The 17561-nt window shown below is 36.9% G+C and overlaps 1 protein-coding gene across 1 annotated transcript in view; it reads left to right on the top strand.

Moving 5' to 3' along the window:
* slc9a8 (solute carrier family 9 member 8) overlaps window positions 1-16265 on the top strand; it is a 40728-nt gene extending 24463 nt beyond the window's left edge. The window contains exons 8-16 of the mRNA XM_041799639.1: window positions 2143-2286; window positions 6978-7119; window positions 7202-7307; window positions 7408-7524; window positions 7614-7696; window positions 7780-7891; window positions 11564-11784; window positions 12461-12607; window positions 15043-16265. Coding sequence (XP_041655573.1) covers window positions 2143-2286; window positions 6978-7119; window positions 7202-7307; window positions 7408-7524; window positions 7614-7696; window positions 7780-7891; window positions 11564-11784; window positions 12461-12607; window positions 15043-15156 — 1186 coding nt within the window. The 3' untranslated portion in view covers window positions 15157-16265. The remainder of the gene's footprint in view (window positions 1-2142; window positions 2287-6977; window positions 7120-7201; window positions 7308-7407; window positions 7525-7613; window positions 7697-7779; window positions 7892-11563; window positions 11785-12460; window positions 12608-15042) is intronic.
* The last annotated feature ends 1296 nt before the right edge of the window (window positions 16266-17561 follow it).

Below are 17561 nucleotides of genomic sequence, written 5' to 3' on the forward strand. Positions count from 1 at the left end.
CCTTCAAAAGAATTGAACCAGTGAGGCCAATTCCTTTCTTTTTGTTGTAGACTGAAAACATTTTGGTTTAACATCAAAAGATGAATATGAGACAAGAGATCAACATTCAAGCTTTTATTTCCAGGTATTTACATCAGGATCTGATACACAATTTAGAAGATAGCATTATTTGTAACAGAACACCAAATTTTTAGGTGAACAAAAGTGTTACCCTAACCCTAAATGGATGCTTAATCTGATTTTAATTCAAAAGTTTTAAGCATGTATTTCCGTTCCAAGATGAACCGTTGTAAGAGTGGTCATCACAAATTAACCGGCTGCTTCCAGACTGTCTTGGAAATGTTCTTCCATTTTGAGGGAAGTATTTGTATTTTTGGGGGAATTTAGTAAGAAATTTCCTTTGGATTTTTTGGGGAATTTGCTAGAAAATGTTCTCAAGTTTACATGTTATTTTTGGGGAAATCTTTACTTCAATTTTTTTGGCTTTATGCTGAGGTTTCACTGAAACATTGGGGAATATATAAAGAAATTTCTCAGAAATCTTAGGTAGTTTCTTTGAAATTTGAGAGAATTTGTGTGGAAGTTGGGAAAGGAATACTTAAAAGAAATTCAGAACTTCCATTGCCACTTTGCCTTAACAAGTCCTTGTGGGCAATCATCAAAATAGCAAGAAAATGACTCCACTCTTCCTCTCTCATTGACTAACACCATTTCTGACTGACTGAAGACCCCTAACAAATGGCCAACACACCCAAAACATCATCTCAAAAACCAACCCAGTGCTGTATTTTCTGAACAGGACCTTCAGGGGAGTTGTGAACACCATTTTGGTAAGAAAAAAAAAAAGAAAATACTTCCTGTTCAAAGACAAGGCTGGGGGTTTTATACGTATCGGGTCTTACTGATTACAAATAAGTGGTAGAAACTTAAAATGCATTAAAAAGAAAACAAAACTCAGGTCTCAGGAGTTTATAATTGAAAGGACTAGAAGAAGGGGTTAATTTTTAGCAACGCTGTGAAAGAAAGTGATGCAGGTGCCAGAGAGGATAGACAGATGAGCAGAGCACCACTCCATGCCCCTTTGTTCTTTAGAGTATTTTTACTGATACTAATCTTGTATTTACATTAACATTACTATTTGGGTTTAACAGTCTTTAACCTCATTTTGGATTTAGTCTGTTTTTGGATTTCATATAGAACACACTAAACCTGTTGTTGTTTTTTTAGTCTGTTGAGACCAGTTTCTTCACCCACTAAGAATATTCTGAAACTCTGATTATGTTTACACAACACATTTTCTTGGTTTCTGTTTGAGTTTCAGGTTTCTTAAAACATGGATAAAGGCTTAAACAGATTTCCAAAAACAGGAAATGCTGCTTACATGTGTAAAACACTTAAGAAATACTTTAAATCCCATCCTTACCAGAACAATAGAGTGCATGTGAAAGCAGTAAAAGTGTGTGGGCACAGCAGGTATTTTTATATTTTCTCTTGAACAGCATGGATGTCTTTCCAGTCTCATTTGGCTTTGGAGCAGCTAAACATGTTTGAGTGAACTTCTGGGGAATTCAGAGCACGAGCCAAGAAAGACTCAATTAGAAATGGGTGGGGGAAGTCCCAAATGTTGCTTTTTTTTTTTTTTCTTCCCGGGATTTCTTATGTCAACAAGTGCTGTGTCTACCAGCCACATTCTGCTCACAGTTTGCAGCCATTTCTCTGCCCAACAGCATATGAATAGTCATGAAAAAGTTCTTTTTATGTTTATTTTCAGTTAATAAGACACAATAAACATATTGCATAAATCTGCTGGTGATAAGACACTGCTTTCAAAAGCCTACTGAGCAAGTTGTTGTATGTGTGGCCTCTTTGACACAGACTTTAACAAGGGACTCTCAGATAAATCACACTAACTTGAACAACAAGCAGTACACAATAGTAATTTAAAAGCTTGTGTTGCATTAGTGGATGCATGTGATGTCTTGTTTCTGACGCATTTCCTTCCCTCTGACTTTCTCTGGAATTTCATGTATCATTTTCTTATTGTTTTTTCCCACACCCATAATTCCCTAAAGTCTGTTATGACCGCAAAAGTATTTCATATCTTTTGTGGAACTGCTGGTTATTTTCAAACTCTTCCTGTAGCTTTGCATTTGGCTCCCTGATCTCGGCTGTGGACCCTGTGGCTACCATTGCCATCTTTAACGCCCTCAATGTGGACCCAGTCCTCAACATGCTGGTATTTGGTGAGAGCATCCTCAACGACGCCGTCTCCATTGTCCTCACAAAGTAAGAGTCACAATCAACTTACTCATGCCTAATTTATTGAACAGAGATCACACATCTTCACACACAGATTTTATAAAATTCACACTATGGACATCAAAGGTACCCTTTGATTGTGGCATCCTTTCAAGACATAATTCAGTTACTTTATATCTCATGCTGTTTCTTCATATTACCATACTGTAACTTCTGTGTGGAAATGTAGGGGAACACATTTAGAACAAATTCTGAAGCAGTTTTCATCCATCTAAAGCAGTGGTAGGCGTTGGCAGACACTGAATGGGGATTGCGGGATGTTTCCCAAAAACAAAAAGCAGTTTGAAATTATTCAAAGTGATCATTTTTCCATTATTTAAAATAGATAGATCCTAAATTTGTTTAATTAAAATAAAACCAAAAATTATGAAGTTAGACTTGTGCTTAAATGTAAGTAATATGTTCAACATATTGAATTTGGTGATGAGCTGAGAGGGGTGTGGCTGCAGACAGTTAATCTCTGACAGGCGCTCTCACGGACCCTTCATCCGAGACACTGCATATCTACGTTCATATTCATAAACAACATCTGGGAGTTACATTCATGAAATAACCACATTGCAAACATGGCAGACCAAGCAAAATTTCATAAATAAAATTGAGATAAAGGTCAGAGGAATAAACCAGGATTAAATAATGCATAGACCTGTTTTAGAGGTAGTTATGTGAATGGTTGCTCGCTTTTGCTTCGTTAGCTTTAGCTAAAGCTAACATAGCTACACAAGCTAAGTAACTAACATCACTACATAGACAATGTAGCTAAGTCAGCTTTCCCAACATGAGCTTTCGCAAACATAGCCAAAGAAACAGATCATGTAGCTATGTAGCTTACATGGCTGCTATGTGAGCTTAGCTGTAGCTACATTAGATACGTATCTATATTGTCTATAGCAGACTTAGATATTTGCAACATGAGCTTGAGCAAACTTAGCTAAAGCTAACTTAGTTGATAATGCAGATAAGTAGCTTACGTAGCTGCTTTTCTGAGCTTAGTTTCACTTACGTTAGCTACGTAGCTTATGGAACCTGAAGGCAGACTGTTAGCTCGGCTTTATTAAACATTTTGTACTCAGGTTTTTTGGTCAGGCTTTTAATTTCTGGTATTCTGTTACCTCAACCCTTATCCTAGCCCTAATCAGAAGTTTAATCCAATTTTATTTCATAAGTTCAGCATGTATTTCTGTTCAGGGATGTATGGTGTCTCAGGTGGACGGTCAGTGAGTGGTTGTCAGCCATTAATGTCATTAAAGCTGGCTTTCTTTTTTTGAAGTATATATTCATTCAGTAAGCATAACTTGAGCTGCACTGGACTGCTTTTACTAACTTTAAATCACTAAAAGTGGGGGATATATAAGTGTCTGTGTCAGTCTAATATTTTTCTGTATGTAGTGCTTGGTGAAAAAAGTCTGGACATCCCTCCCCTATGGGCATCAGTTTTCTTTGGTGTGAGTTTAAAGCTTCACCTTTAAGTAATTAATTAGAAATAAAATATACACAACTAGAAGTATTCTCCACTTCATCCTACAAACTTTTTAACTACAGCATCATTAAAAAATTAATCTTTACAGAAAGCATTCAACTAAAGCTATCTGCTCTGCTTCCTTTAATATCTTATGGTATTTTTTATGATGCTCTCAATTGACATTTTAAACATTTTAAACAGGCACTTATTTACATGAAAGCCTACAGTGCAGACTTTTTAGCTCACTCTGACTTTTCAAACCTCAAAACCTGCTTTACAAAGACTCTCATAATTATTTGATGTGAACATAAGTTCCCTGAAAACTATGATGAAAACATAAGGTCAAGTTTTAAGTAGGTGCGTTAAGTAAATAGTTTAACTTTCATCATGAATGAACTTTAATGTTTGTTTACATTGCTGACTGTAATCCAGGGAGAGAGGCTTAAACAAGTGACCCAATAAATGGCTAAGAAAATGAACTGAATGACAGCGCCTTGTTTTCCTAAGTGTAGATGATGGTGCTGAAGTCTGATAGATCTAAATTCTCCAGGTCTTAGGGCCTTAAAATGTTGGTCTGATGATTGTGGATGGCATTCATGAAATTCCCAGACGAGGATTAATGATGGAATGTTTTTGCACTAACTGTGTCATACCTGAAACCCAGATCACCAGAAATAAGTGTTCAAATTTCACTATATTTCAGAGAAAGTGCCACAAATCTTTAAAATGTCACCTGGAAAAGTCATCAGAGCACCAGTCTCTCATGACTGTTTACAAAGACAGAGCTGTGTGAACTGACTGTGGGTCACACATGCCAGCACACCAACAAAATCTTGACAGACAAGTTAGACGGAAACAGACAGTTGGCAGGATTCGCTTTTTTGTATGTGTTGCTGTCATCCTATCTGCCGTCTCAGTACTCACTTCATTCGTGCCTTATCTCTCCTACTCACAGCCAGCTAAATGTGCAAAGTGATCTCAAGTGTCTGCGTGGCCCCGAAGAGTAAATGAGTGCATGAATAATAGATAGGCTCAACAGCTCTGGCTGTTAGCTTGTTGTTAGCACCTCACCGAACAGCTTTCTTAGAAAGCTACGTCACAAAACGGCCGAGTGCTGTTTACATTTTAAACTCCAATCTAAGCAAGTGTGTTTTGGGGCTGGGGGGTAAGTATGGACAAAAAAATCATATCTCAATACTTTTGGCTGAATGGTGACACAGGACATTGAACTGCTTTTTATTTAATGTATTCATTAATTTATTTTGTAAAGAAATAACAAGTGGTTTCGGCAATGCCATACTGTTGGATACATATTAATATGATTCTAGAAAAAATGAAACAATTTTTGAACCTCTTTGAGGCCCAGAGCTCAATATCTGGCTACCTTTAGCTTTTCTTGATAAAAAATTGCAGACAAATAGAATTTCTTAATTTTACAAAAACATTGGCGACATTTCTGCATCCTGAGGTTTGAAATCTCTTCTTTAATCTGAAATACCATGTGTTTTTAAATCATGAAATCTGCAATATTCCAGTGACCTGTGGTATCAAAAATACAAATAGCAGTCATAGTTTTAACCAAAAGAGAGAAAGAGCAGTGTCTAGATTACACTAAACATTGGCAACATTTGAAAGCATGGGTGGAAAAACTAGTGAAAGTTCTGCTCACACCCAATTCCACAAATGTTCCCAACATGTTTGGGAAATTAAGACAGTCAGCAAGAGCTTGCCAACAATTTTAACAATTAAAACAATTAATCACAAACTATTGGGCATCTGGGAGTTTTATTTTAGTTTGTGAGGTATCAAACATTTATTAGCACCCACACTTTTTACTAACATTATAAATTTTCCAAAAGAAAATGAATTTATTTATTTCAAATGGATAATCTTGTGGTCAATAAGAGCATTACTGTGTATGGCTCTTTTTTTAAATACTCTTTATTAAACATTATACCTGTTTGTTTTTTTTTTTTGTTTGTTTTTTTTTTGCTTTTTTTAATCAACTTCAACCTCAGAATAAACCTGTAGAAACAATGTTGTTTTTCCTTTATGTCGTTTTTGAATATATTGATATAAGGTGCATTTATAGAGTATTTAGGACACCTTCAATGTGATATTTCAGTTATTTATTTTTCATACATTGACAACAAAAAAATCTGCCTTCATTTTGTCATGATGGCGTACTGAGTGTAGATTTATGAGAACAAAATGTAAATGACTGTTGCATCGGGCTGCAACATAAGATGAATGAAAAAAATCAAGGGGGTCTGAATCCTTACTGAATGCAATGTATTTGTCTGAATTTTAAAAAAAAAAAACAAAAACTAATTGCTCTTGTTTTAAGCCACATTCATACTGATTAATTTGGATGAAGAAAGGAAATAATACCAACTTATTTGGATAATGTCTTTATTTAAGTTCATCAATGGTTAAGAAAAAATCCTCCCCTGTTGGCATGCAATTCTGGCCTGAATGTTTGCTTTTGATACCTTTATGTACAGTAAGATGTTTACCCGGACTGGTCAGGTAAATGTGGTTTGTTATAAATTAGATATGGGACTCCAAATTAGACAAATACTCTTGCTTAGATAAGAGCGAGGATGACGATGTTTTGCTTTTTTTATAAGTTTAAAACCAGATTACTTAATAGATTCTGCACTGTTTGTCTGACCACTAGCCACAACAGATTTGAATTGTACAACAGAAGTGATTCTGTGTGTTCTAATACCAAAAAAGTGAATTTCCTGAATGTAGTTTCTCCAAAAACAAGCTTGGTAATAATGTCTTTGACTGTACAAGGTCAAGGTTAAAAACACAGTTGAAGAGCTACTATGAACAAAGAGTTGTAATGGTTGATAGTTTCTACAGGGTTTTTTTTTCCTTTTTTAATTTTGTTTGTTTAATGATCAGGTTTTTAACACAATGTATATTCTGCTCTGACAATTGTTTCTTTTGTATGACTAAACCCAGTAAATCCCTTTTAAATACATTTATGTTATATCAACAGCCCAGTACAATCAAATCCAACCTCTTTGAAGCAAACAGGATTTTGATAGATTACAAACACACTCTTTACCTCATGTTTACCCAGACAAACAGATTCTGTAGTGGAATGTGTCTGCCCCCTAGAGTCAGATAAATGTATTACAACAAAGAATGAATGAAAGTAAAATTGTGTCTTTTTGTCTTTCAGCACAGCAGAGGGGTTCTTTTCCCAGTCAGACAACTCCATGGTGACGGGTTGGGAGACCTTTTTGCAAGCCTTGGGGTATTTCCTCAAAATGTTTTTTGGTTCTGCCGCCCTGGGAACCCTCACTGGACTCATCTCAGCTCTTGTATCCTTACTCATAATGTGTGTGAGTGAAATTTAAAACTGTCTGGTTTCACCTCAAGGAAACTCCTTAACTCATTTGCTAGTTTCTAAAACACTTCGATCTGAGAAAGACCCCTTCACTGGAGTTTGGTATGATGATCATCTTTGCGTACCTCCCCTACGGCCTGGCAGAGGGCATCAAACTGTCTGGTTAGTACACCTACTCTTATATGTCATGGTTTGTAATGATGTGATGTGATTATGTTTTACTTTCATGAACTTGTTCTAACAGTCTCTGATTTACCTGCAGGAATAATGTCCATCCTGTTTGCTGGAATCGTGATGTCCCACTACACGCATCATAACTTGTCACCCGTCACACAGATCCTCATGCAGCAGACACTGCGCACAGTGGCCTTCATGTGTGGTTGGTGAATTCCCATTTTTTGCCACTATTATTTTTTTCTGTTCATTTGGAAGAAATTTTCAACACTATTTTTAAATATTCCTCTCCAGAGACATGTGTCTTCGCCTTCCTTGGTCTGTCCATCTTCAGCTTTCCTCATAAATTCGAGATATCCTTTGTCATCTGGTGTATAGTAAGTGCTCTTTCTTGTTACAAAAAAGTCCAATCTGTTCTTTCTCATGACTACCAACATGACGGCTTTTGTTCTCTCCATAGGTTTTGGTTCTTCTCGGCCGAGCAGTGAACATCTTCCCCCTGTCGTTCCTCTTGAACTTTTTCAGAGACCACAAGATCACACCTAAAATGATGTTCATTATGTGGTTTAGTGGTGAGTTGATACAAAGAACCTTTGGCTTTGACAAATATAGCTTTTTTCAAACAAAGATGTACATTTTATGAACTGTCACTTGTAGACCCGCATATCAGGAAAATGAAAGAAATTTAGTAGTCTCATACCTACATTTTCGGTCAACGTACATATAATTATCTTAAGTAAAATGCATGTAAATACCATATCTAATGTGCTTAAATATAAGATGTATCCAAGTATGTGTTGTCATGCAGCCATCTCACACTTGGCCCTCTTTTACCTTGCATTAGCATATGGTCTGTTTGATCAGACAGTATGTTGACCGAGCACTCACCTACAAGTATTCACACTGATAACTTGTGATAGTAATTTAAAAAAAAAAATCTGGTTGGTGTGACATTTTCTTTTGCATTCAGCAAAGTCAACAACATCCAGTCTCTGTAGCAGTGTAGCTCTTTCATCATGTGTTTAGGCCATCCAGAGTTTGAACCTCTTCTAGCTATAATACTATAGTTAAAGCTAAGCCTGCAATGATTGTTGTGAAGTTGAGAGGCACAGTCCGCAAGTCACCCTGCCAATCTCCTCTGGTCAGTTGTTGTACTTAATTAGGTTGTTTGCAATCATGTAATCCCAAATAACAGTTGGAGGTCAGGAAGTGAAGGACAGCAGAATGGGAATGGACGAAAGTTAGCACTTTAAAGCTCTAAATGGACCTGTGTGCTGCAATTCTCATTGAATAATTTCTACATATGCTGAGAATGATCCCTACACTTTAAAATAAAAAAGATTTCCCACAGTTTAACCAATTTACCTGGCGTGGAGGTGATCAGTATCACACATTACCCAGTACTGCAGATATCCTAGCATCTAGCTTTGTCTAGACAGATGAAGGGAGACAAGAGTCTTAAGGATGCTTTTAACATTTATAAACATTAATTTTGTCACAAACAAGCTTGTAATCAAAATGGCGGTGCAGAATAAACTGAATAAACCTTGTGGGGTGGTCGACCGAGTGATGATGTGCCATTCATGAACGAGCCTCTGCTATGAAACTGCTCCTTAATGTGAGCATGGTAGCTGGCGTCCATTTGAGTTGCAGTTTCCTTTTGTCATTGATTTGTCATCATTGGATCAACATTTAAAAGCTAAACTGCAACCTAATGAAGAGCCAAACAACCAACTCTACTGAGCTAAGAAAAATGATCTTGTTCTCCTAAAAGAGACTGAGTTCCAGTCACAACAAGAGGTTGGGTGGACATCAGCCATGGAAATACTGGTAAGATCAGAGTGCCAAACCATGGTGAAACTGTACTGAACCAATCCAGACCGCTTTGTGGACACGGACCTTATAGGAGGATTGTGTGACACCACCAGGCTTCATACACATGGTTTTTTAATTTACTTTGTCAGGTAATACTACAGTAACACTTTGAACTCTTAGCATAGCGGTAAATAGCTCAAAATATGGCTGTTTGGTAGCATCTCTACAGAAATCACTACTTGCCCTCAAAGGTTCATCTGCAAAGAACCTATTGAGGTATTTTCAGTCAAATCAACAAGGCATATTTAACTATCAGTCTACCTGTTTTCTTTGAACGCAAAATTATAAACTAATGGGGGAGACAACATGGTAAAAAGTGGCTCTCCTGTTAATCCACTCATCGTTCAACCTCTGTTGTTAATTGTCAACTCCTGCCTTTGTTTAGTTTGTGATTTTTTTTATAAAACTCCATACAGTTCCCATGCTGGTTCTGGTTGTGAATTAATAGACATTAAACTTCTTCATGCGGATCAGCTGATTTAAAAATCACATTGTGGGTGAAACCAAATACTGGCACTGTATATTTGGAAGTGATTTAATTAAAGATGGTCTACTGTTGATAACACTAAAGCAGAAACAGTTGTGGAGACTCAATTATAATGCAAAGCGTGACTGGAACTTTTTATGAGCTTTATTGTAAGATAAAGACAGCAGGTTAGACCGTGTCTATGTCTTGCCTGATTCTGAGTCATCTTGAATGTATTATCTAGAATACATTTGGCATCTCAGTTTCCAATCATCTGTTTCAAGCCTTCCACATTGGCATGTAGCAGTCTCATCTTTCCTTAAACCTGCAGTCTTTCGCCGTCTCTATTTTGAGTTGGCTCTGACTGACCATTGTAGGATATGATGCTGCAAAAGTCAGTCTCTATTTCAGACAGTTACCAATGAATCTATGAAGTGTTGATCTGAGCATTCATAAATGCATTCATGGATAATCAAAAATCTCACTATCAGTGATTTTCACCTGAACTTTTGCTGAGTTTAAATCTTGCATTAACATTCCTCCTGGATGATTAGATCCTAAGTGGGCAGCATTAATGCTACGTGTGAATGTGTAATGGCTGATGGCTAAGATTACATCATTTAAACCCCATAGAGAGGAAGTCTTGGACCCATTTGGTTTTATTTGATAATGTAAGTGTTGAGATCCTTCATGTCTGTGTGGCTCCTCTTGGGATCAGCAGGCACAAGTGTGCAGCCTGCAACAATTAGCCACAGCTGCAGCCACTGAGGCCTAATCAGAGGTCTATAAAGGACTCCAGAGCCTATTGTTCAGTTTGCTCAGCTGCTGTCAAGATCTGTTCCTACACTGGCTGTCAAGTGCATCAAAAGTAAGCATTATTTGATGGTATTTGATTTAAGAGATATATTTTATCAAATTTGATTGTTTTATCCTGTGTTAAATGTACTTGTCATTTGAAAACCATCAATTAATCAATTATGTTACCTTTCCCTTTTGTTAATTATAGAACACCACTTGACAGCCTGAAAGTAAAAGCCTTTAAGTTGGACCTTCGTCTTTGCCCCAGTGATTCCTCACTTTTAAATTGATGTGATAAACTTCAGCCCTACAAACTGTTGCACATTTAAAACAGTAAGGGTCCATGTGTTCTTGGCAACATCAAGGCTGCCTTTTAATTGACATCATATGTAGGGGTGGGTAAAAATATTAATTAATCGATGAATCGCAATATGTCCCCTCCCAATTCAATATCGAATCAGCAAATCCTCTGAATCGATTCACCTCCTGGCCATTGTGGGTGCATGTGATTCGCGTTGTGTGGACGGAGGCCACACTTAACCAAACAACAACCAACCATAAGTATGTTATGTGAGGTTTATCACAATTTCCAAGAGGAAAGAAATATTATGTAAGTTTACATGCACTTTACTTTTTCAGTGTTTATACAGAACTGTCATGTTTTTTACTTTTGTACTCCATATGCAAAATAAGTTAATATTGTGCAAATTTTTATTTTCTGATGTTTTATTGCTAAGACAAATGTGAGGTGACTAACCATATATATTCACATGGGCATGAAAATAATTATTATAAAATTGTTAACAGGTTATTTGTGTATTTCTACTTCTTACTGAATCGACATCGACGCATTTAAATCAATATCGAATCGAATGAAATTGAAACCTAAGAAGTCGAAATCGAATCGAATCGTGAGGTTCTGCACAATGCCCAGTGTAGTGGCAGTGTTTAGAAGTGAGTGAACAGCACTGCCTCCTCACATGAAAACGCTGTCACAGTGGTAGCTTGAGATAGATTACTTACTCAAGTGCAGTCTATTTGCAGCAGATCCCTAAAACCGCATGTTGATACCAGGTGTAAATAGTGTATTTTCTGTGTCTGGCAGGTCTGCGAGGTGCTATTCCCTATGCCTTGAGCCTTCATCTTGGCTTGGAGCCTATTGAGAAACGACAGCTAATCGGCACCACCACTATCATCATTGTACTCTTCACCATTCTCTTCCTCGGGGGCGGGACGATGCCACTTATTCGCCTCATGGATATTGAGGAGAGCCAGTCAAGGCGAAAGAACAAGAAAGACGTTAATCTCAGCAAGACACAGAAAATGGTAATGGTCTAGGCACTTAGATGTGCACTCACAAACACATACAGATCCGTGCAGTTTGCTTGCTACTTTGCACTTGTTGTGCCATCCTCTTATCTGCCATCAGACTCTTCTTTTCTCTCCTGAGTTAAAAGGCCTCAGAGGTTTGATTGTGGCTTGTGTGAAGGACATCAAATAAGCAGGGGGTAAACCTCTCTCATCGCAAAAATTCACACATAGAAACAATCAAACTCTGGTGAGTACAAACGAACCCTATCAGCTGTCAGTAACACAATTTGCAAGACAACTTAATACAGACTGATCTGTAACAGACTTTAGAGACCTTGCAAGCTTAACGACATCCTACCAGAGGTCACTATTGGTTTGTTATGTGATTTACGAGTTGTATTTGCATGTTTGATGTCTTCTAAAGCTCAGTATTATACCAGAGAGTTCCATCAACTACATCTATCAGCTCTCCGTTTGTCCTTAAAGCTCTCATGCTGGCTTTGATGTAATCTCTTTGCTCCCTCTGCTCTATCTCCCTCATCCCTGGTCCTTTCTCCGTGTTATCTCGACTCCAGCACTCTCACCTCACTATCCTCTCTTCCATCTATTTCGACTCGGCTTCATTTGTTGGCCCCTCTCCTTTCATTTTATGCAATTCATCCAACTCCCCCCTCTTTTTTTTTCTCCCCAGGGCAACACCATTGAGTCTGAGCACCTATCAGAACTGACAGAGGAGGAGTACGAGGCTCAGATCTACCAGAGACAAGATCTTAAGGGCTTTATGTGGCTTGATGCTAAATACCTTAACCCCTTTTTCACTCGCAGGCTCACCCAGGAGGTAAGGGGGAGGGGGAGATATCTGAGTAAACTGGTGGAGTCAAAATCCTTTAAATGTATTTTATTGTTTTCAAGTCCTGCTGCTTTGCGCTCAGATTTTCAACAGATAAGCAATGCATTGCAACAACCACAAAGTAAACACCAATTTAATGATGTTTGTGGCTGAACACAGAGAGAATTTCAGTGCTGAAGCTTTTTTTCTTTAGAAAAATAAGAACTCATCCTCTGCTGTAAGGCTGCCGAGCCCTGTTGCTTAACTGGTGATCTGGGGGTCATATTAGCCCCTTCAATAGGCTCAGCATGCCTTTTATCAACTATGAATATTATAAACTTAAATAAACCCCAAAATAAATACTGTACTGGTGATGTAGCATAACATTATAGATTTATTAGTTGGTCATTTTGCCCATTCACTAGATATGTTTGTATTTCTACACAAAAATGCAGGTTTTATTTGACATTTTGAACCAAAGACTGTATATTAAGATGGACAGAGAAACAGCTGCCTGGGAGTGAAGCCAGAATATTTTGAGCTCCTTCTGCTGGCATGTTGCGGTATAGTTACTTACCCTCTCTAACCAGTGTTATGGCATATATGACAAGACATAACACATGTTATTAAATCTTGAATAACTTTTGAAACAAAAATTGTGGCCTCATTTTTTTCCTCTTGAAGCTTCCTCCTGAAGTTCCATTGATGCTATTCATGCCTTTGAATCCCTTAGCAAAGTTTTTCTAGCAACCCTGAAACTTGGGTGACTTGCCAGGGGTTTTAAAGCTTAAATCCACCAGTAAATCTGATATTGAACGTCTTCCCATTTTTTAAATCAATAAATATAATAATCATAAATCATGGAGACGGCCTGAATGGAGAGGAAGAGAGACAGAGAGCCTGGGAAGTGTCCCTCTGCGTCACTGCAGACAGGAACTGCTTTGAGTAATGGCTCATAAACAGTGAATGCATGAAGCGCAAGGATGTTTTTGTTTTTGTTTTTAAGACTCTTTGTCACAGAATGATCATTTTTCCCTTTTTGGTCCCTCAGAGATGGGGGAACAAGTTTGTGTGAAAAAACTCTTAGTCATTATTGTTTACTGTGTGTCACACATAAAAATCTTTGAGTTTTGTTTCTGTTTACTTTTTAATTTACAGTCCCATAACTTTTTTTATTATTATTATTAAACACTGCTGCAGCACACATATTCCTTAAGCTTAGGTTGTCTGAAAAACAAAGGGTGCTTCAAGCTTGACTCTGCACCAAAGAAAATGATGTCAGTCATTGAGAGAGGTATGGGAGTCATTTTTGTTGTTATTTTGATGACGGACCAAAACAAAATTTCCACTAAAAACTGTGAATTTCTGGGAAATTTTCCTTCCAAAAATCCTCAAAATTCCTAAATTTCTGTGAGAATTCTTCAATATATTTTTTAATATTTATTGAAAAGTACCCCAAAATTTCTTCAAATAATTCCCAGATGTTTAAGTGAATCGTTTTTATTAAACTTAAAAGTTCTCATAACAAATTCAGTCAAGTTCCATGTAAATTCTCGAAACTTTTTAAGCAAATCCCCACAGAAATCCTTATCAAATTCCCCAAATTTAACATATAGTTATTGAAAATACCTACACATTTCAAGGCACACTCTTCCAAAAAATAATTAAATTATGATTAAAAATGTTTGAACATATTCAAACAACTCCCCCCAAACCTAACAAAATTCCCCAAATTCCAATGAAAATGCCATAATATTTCAAAGCAAAACTCCCCTTAAATTTTTTGTAGAATTTTCCAAAAATTATATTCCCCATTATTTAATGAAAATGACAGAAAATTCACCCAGAAATCCGACAAATTTCCTGAAAATTCCCATCAAAATTTTTGAAAATTTTAAGGGCCCCTCCCCTCCAAAAAAAAATCCAATCAAATTTCTGATTCCTAGCATTTCAAAGAAATTTATCCCCTAAAGTTTTACAGATAAACACTACAATAATATATCAGCAGATCCCCCAAATTTTCCTGAAAGTACGTTAAAAATATCCAAACAGCCTCTAAAATTTCTCTGGCAGTCTCATAGCAAATTCTCTTAACATTGAAGCAAATCACATCACCTTGAATGGACATTCTGGACATTATCTAAAATACAAACAGCATGAATGTATAATCAAACTATAATGTTCAGTATATGTAATATATTTATGCAGGGTCGTAGGAGGATACGGTGTACGAAGCATTTACAAACAATGTGTAGTTGGCAAGAAATGCCAAGGAATTTAACATCTAAACTTTTGTCAAGATAAACTAGAGAAAGTTCAGAGAATCAGCTTGAGTGCTTCTGTACTGTAAGAACATTTAGTTCCCCTGCTTCTTCATGTATGTTCATTCATTTTTGTGTGTGCTGACATACTTATAGGTGTTGTTTGTTTTGTGTCTCTAACAGGATCTGTTACACGGCCGGATCCAAATGAAGACCCTCACAAATAAGTGGTATGAAGAAGTTCGCCAGGGACCCTCGGGCTCGGAGGATGATGAGGATGAAGCAGAGCTCTTGTAAACGGATCAAACACCATTGTATTCTGTGGAGACGCATGAATTGACATTGTGTGTCCTTGACTGAGGAGTGTGTGTGCGTTTCTGTGGGATTTTGTTGTTTTATTTCTTTCTTTTGTCAGTGTCGGTCATATGCACATTTTTGTTTACTTGCTTCTGTCTTCATGTGACTGAAGAGTGGCTGTCCGCACTCAGACTGACTGGAATGTGTCAAATCACGGTGGAGTTGCTGGAAAACTAGCTGAAAAATGACTTTCCTTGTATGAATGCCAAACTTTTACCTTCCTACATTTTTCTTTTATTTAGAATTAGGCCTGAAGGGAAAATGGCAGGGAAGTGGAGTGGGATAATTTCCATGCAAAGCAATACTGAAGCACCTTTTCACGTCTTCTCTTCCCTTTTATATTTGTCATCGCGCTGTAGCACTGGGCTCTTTATGGTCTGTTGGAGGTTTTTCTTTGTGATAGGGAGAAGGATGGATTATATGGTTGCTAATGGCTATATTTTTAAAGTAGAATATGTAATATGTCACAAGTGGCTGCTTTGAACAGTAATTTTGTCCTCTCTGGGTTTTACTTTGCATTTGTATGCATTAATGATTCTGAGTTAACACCTATATCCACACTATGTAATGAAAATAAAACAGCAACAGTGATGCATGAGCTAGCCTTTCACCCTCCAGCAGCAGATACACACCAGAGAGAGTTAAAACTAGTGAAACATGTTTACTAAATGTTATATTGCATTAAAGATGTGGCTCACAGGAGAACAGTTATGCACCAGACAACTGGAAAAAGCTTTTATTTTGAAGGATACTCCCAGCGTGGACTCCCTCAATGACTTTTCTCTGTTTACTTTCTGTCATGGGTCTTGCCACTAAACTATGTGAAAAAAGAACTAGAAATGTTAATTTTGTGATTTCTTTCAATATTTCAAATGAAGATGCACACCAATGAATGTGAGGGTAATGGGAAAATTTTTATTTGAATGTTTTTTTTTTCTATTTATATGTCAGATATTTAAGTTTTGTGTATGGGATAAAGGCTTTTATACAAGCTCTGAGCACCACAGAGCAGAAGATGTTTATAATGAATAAATATGAATAAATATTGACACCAGAAATGTTGTTTTTGATCTGCTTTTAAAGGGAAAGGGCTGTTGTTGTTGTTTTGAAGAAAGACGTTCCTGGTTTTGAGACACACTGACACAGGGGTTACATACGCTATGCAAAGTCTGCTAAATTAGACTTGGATGACTTTGCTCACTAAAGTGCTCAAGTATGGTAAAAAAGGACTTGTGCTATTCAGGGATATGGGTCATTAGATTTCCTTTTATGAGAGCTCCAAGGCATTTTCTTTCTCTGTAGTTCATCTGCACGTATTTCTGCTCTTCTCATTCTTTTGTACGTCACATCTCTGGGAATTTCCTGAAATTTATTAAAAAAAAAAAAAAAAAACATTCCCTTAGATTCAATGAGGCGCAACTTTTAAAGACAAAGTAAAATGTCAAGGTCCTGAGAAAGATTTTCCCCCATTTTTTAAGAACCCACAAACTTTTATTGCACCATTTTAAACAAATGCTAAACCTCTTTATTAGCCTTACATGTTGAAGTGATGACATTTGTTACCCAAAAGTTCAAAGGTCACTTCACTCTGGGATAAAAATACACTAGAATAGCCTTTCCAAAACTTCAGATTGCTGCAGCCCAATCTGAGAAATGAAAATCTTCTGGGCCCCGTTAAACCCTTGTACAACTAAACATGAGAATCAAAGTATTTACCTTTTCTTTGTAATATTTTCGCTGTATAATCAGGAGATTTCAGTGAAAATGCTTCGTTGTGGTGTCACAAAGTAAAAATTAATGAGCTGGTGCCATTTATCAGGCATCTGCAAAATCACTTACATGTTCTTTTCTAAGTCATCTCTGTAAACGTACATTCAGCCCAGCAAAATCTTTCTAAGTGGCATTAATGTCTCCAAAAACCCAGGAGGACTCTGAAAGTGGGAAGTAGAGTGTCATCAGTTAGTCCAACACAGATTAAACCATGACACCTATGTTTAAATCAGACAAAATGAATGATTAAATATTGCATGAGTTACTACTTCTAAGTCTTAAAATAGTAACATTTAATCAACATTATTTTTGGTCGTTTTTTAGCTTTTCATTGGAAATCAAATATCTCGCCAACCTCTGAAGAAATATTTCAATTGAACAAGAGCTCAGTCTAAAGGATAAACTGATTTTATTTTGGAAATTCAGGTCAGGGTCTTGTGTGCTCATTTCTGCTGCATTCTTCCAGATAACTCCAAATGTGAAGAACTTTATTACGTCTGGTTAACTATTTTTTTACATGTGTTTTGGCAATGGAGAAAATAATAAATGAGAGAATCAATCCCCCTTATTACAGG

This window comes from Cheilinus undulatus, linkage group 11 (genome assembly GCF_018320785.1).
Source record: "Cheilinus undulatus linkage group 11, ASM1832078v1, whole genome shotgun sequence".
Classification (NCBI taxonomy): domain Eukaryota; kingdom Metazoa; phylum Chordata; class Actinopteri; order Labriformes; family Labridae; genus Cheilinus; species Cheilinus undulatus.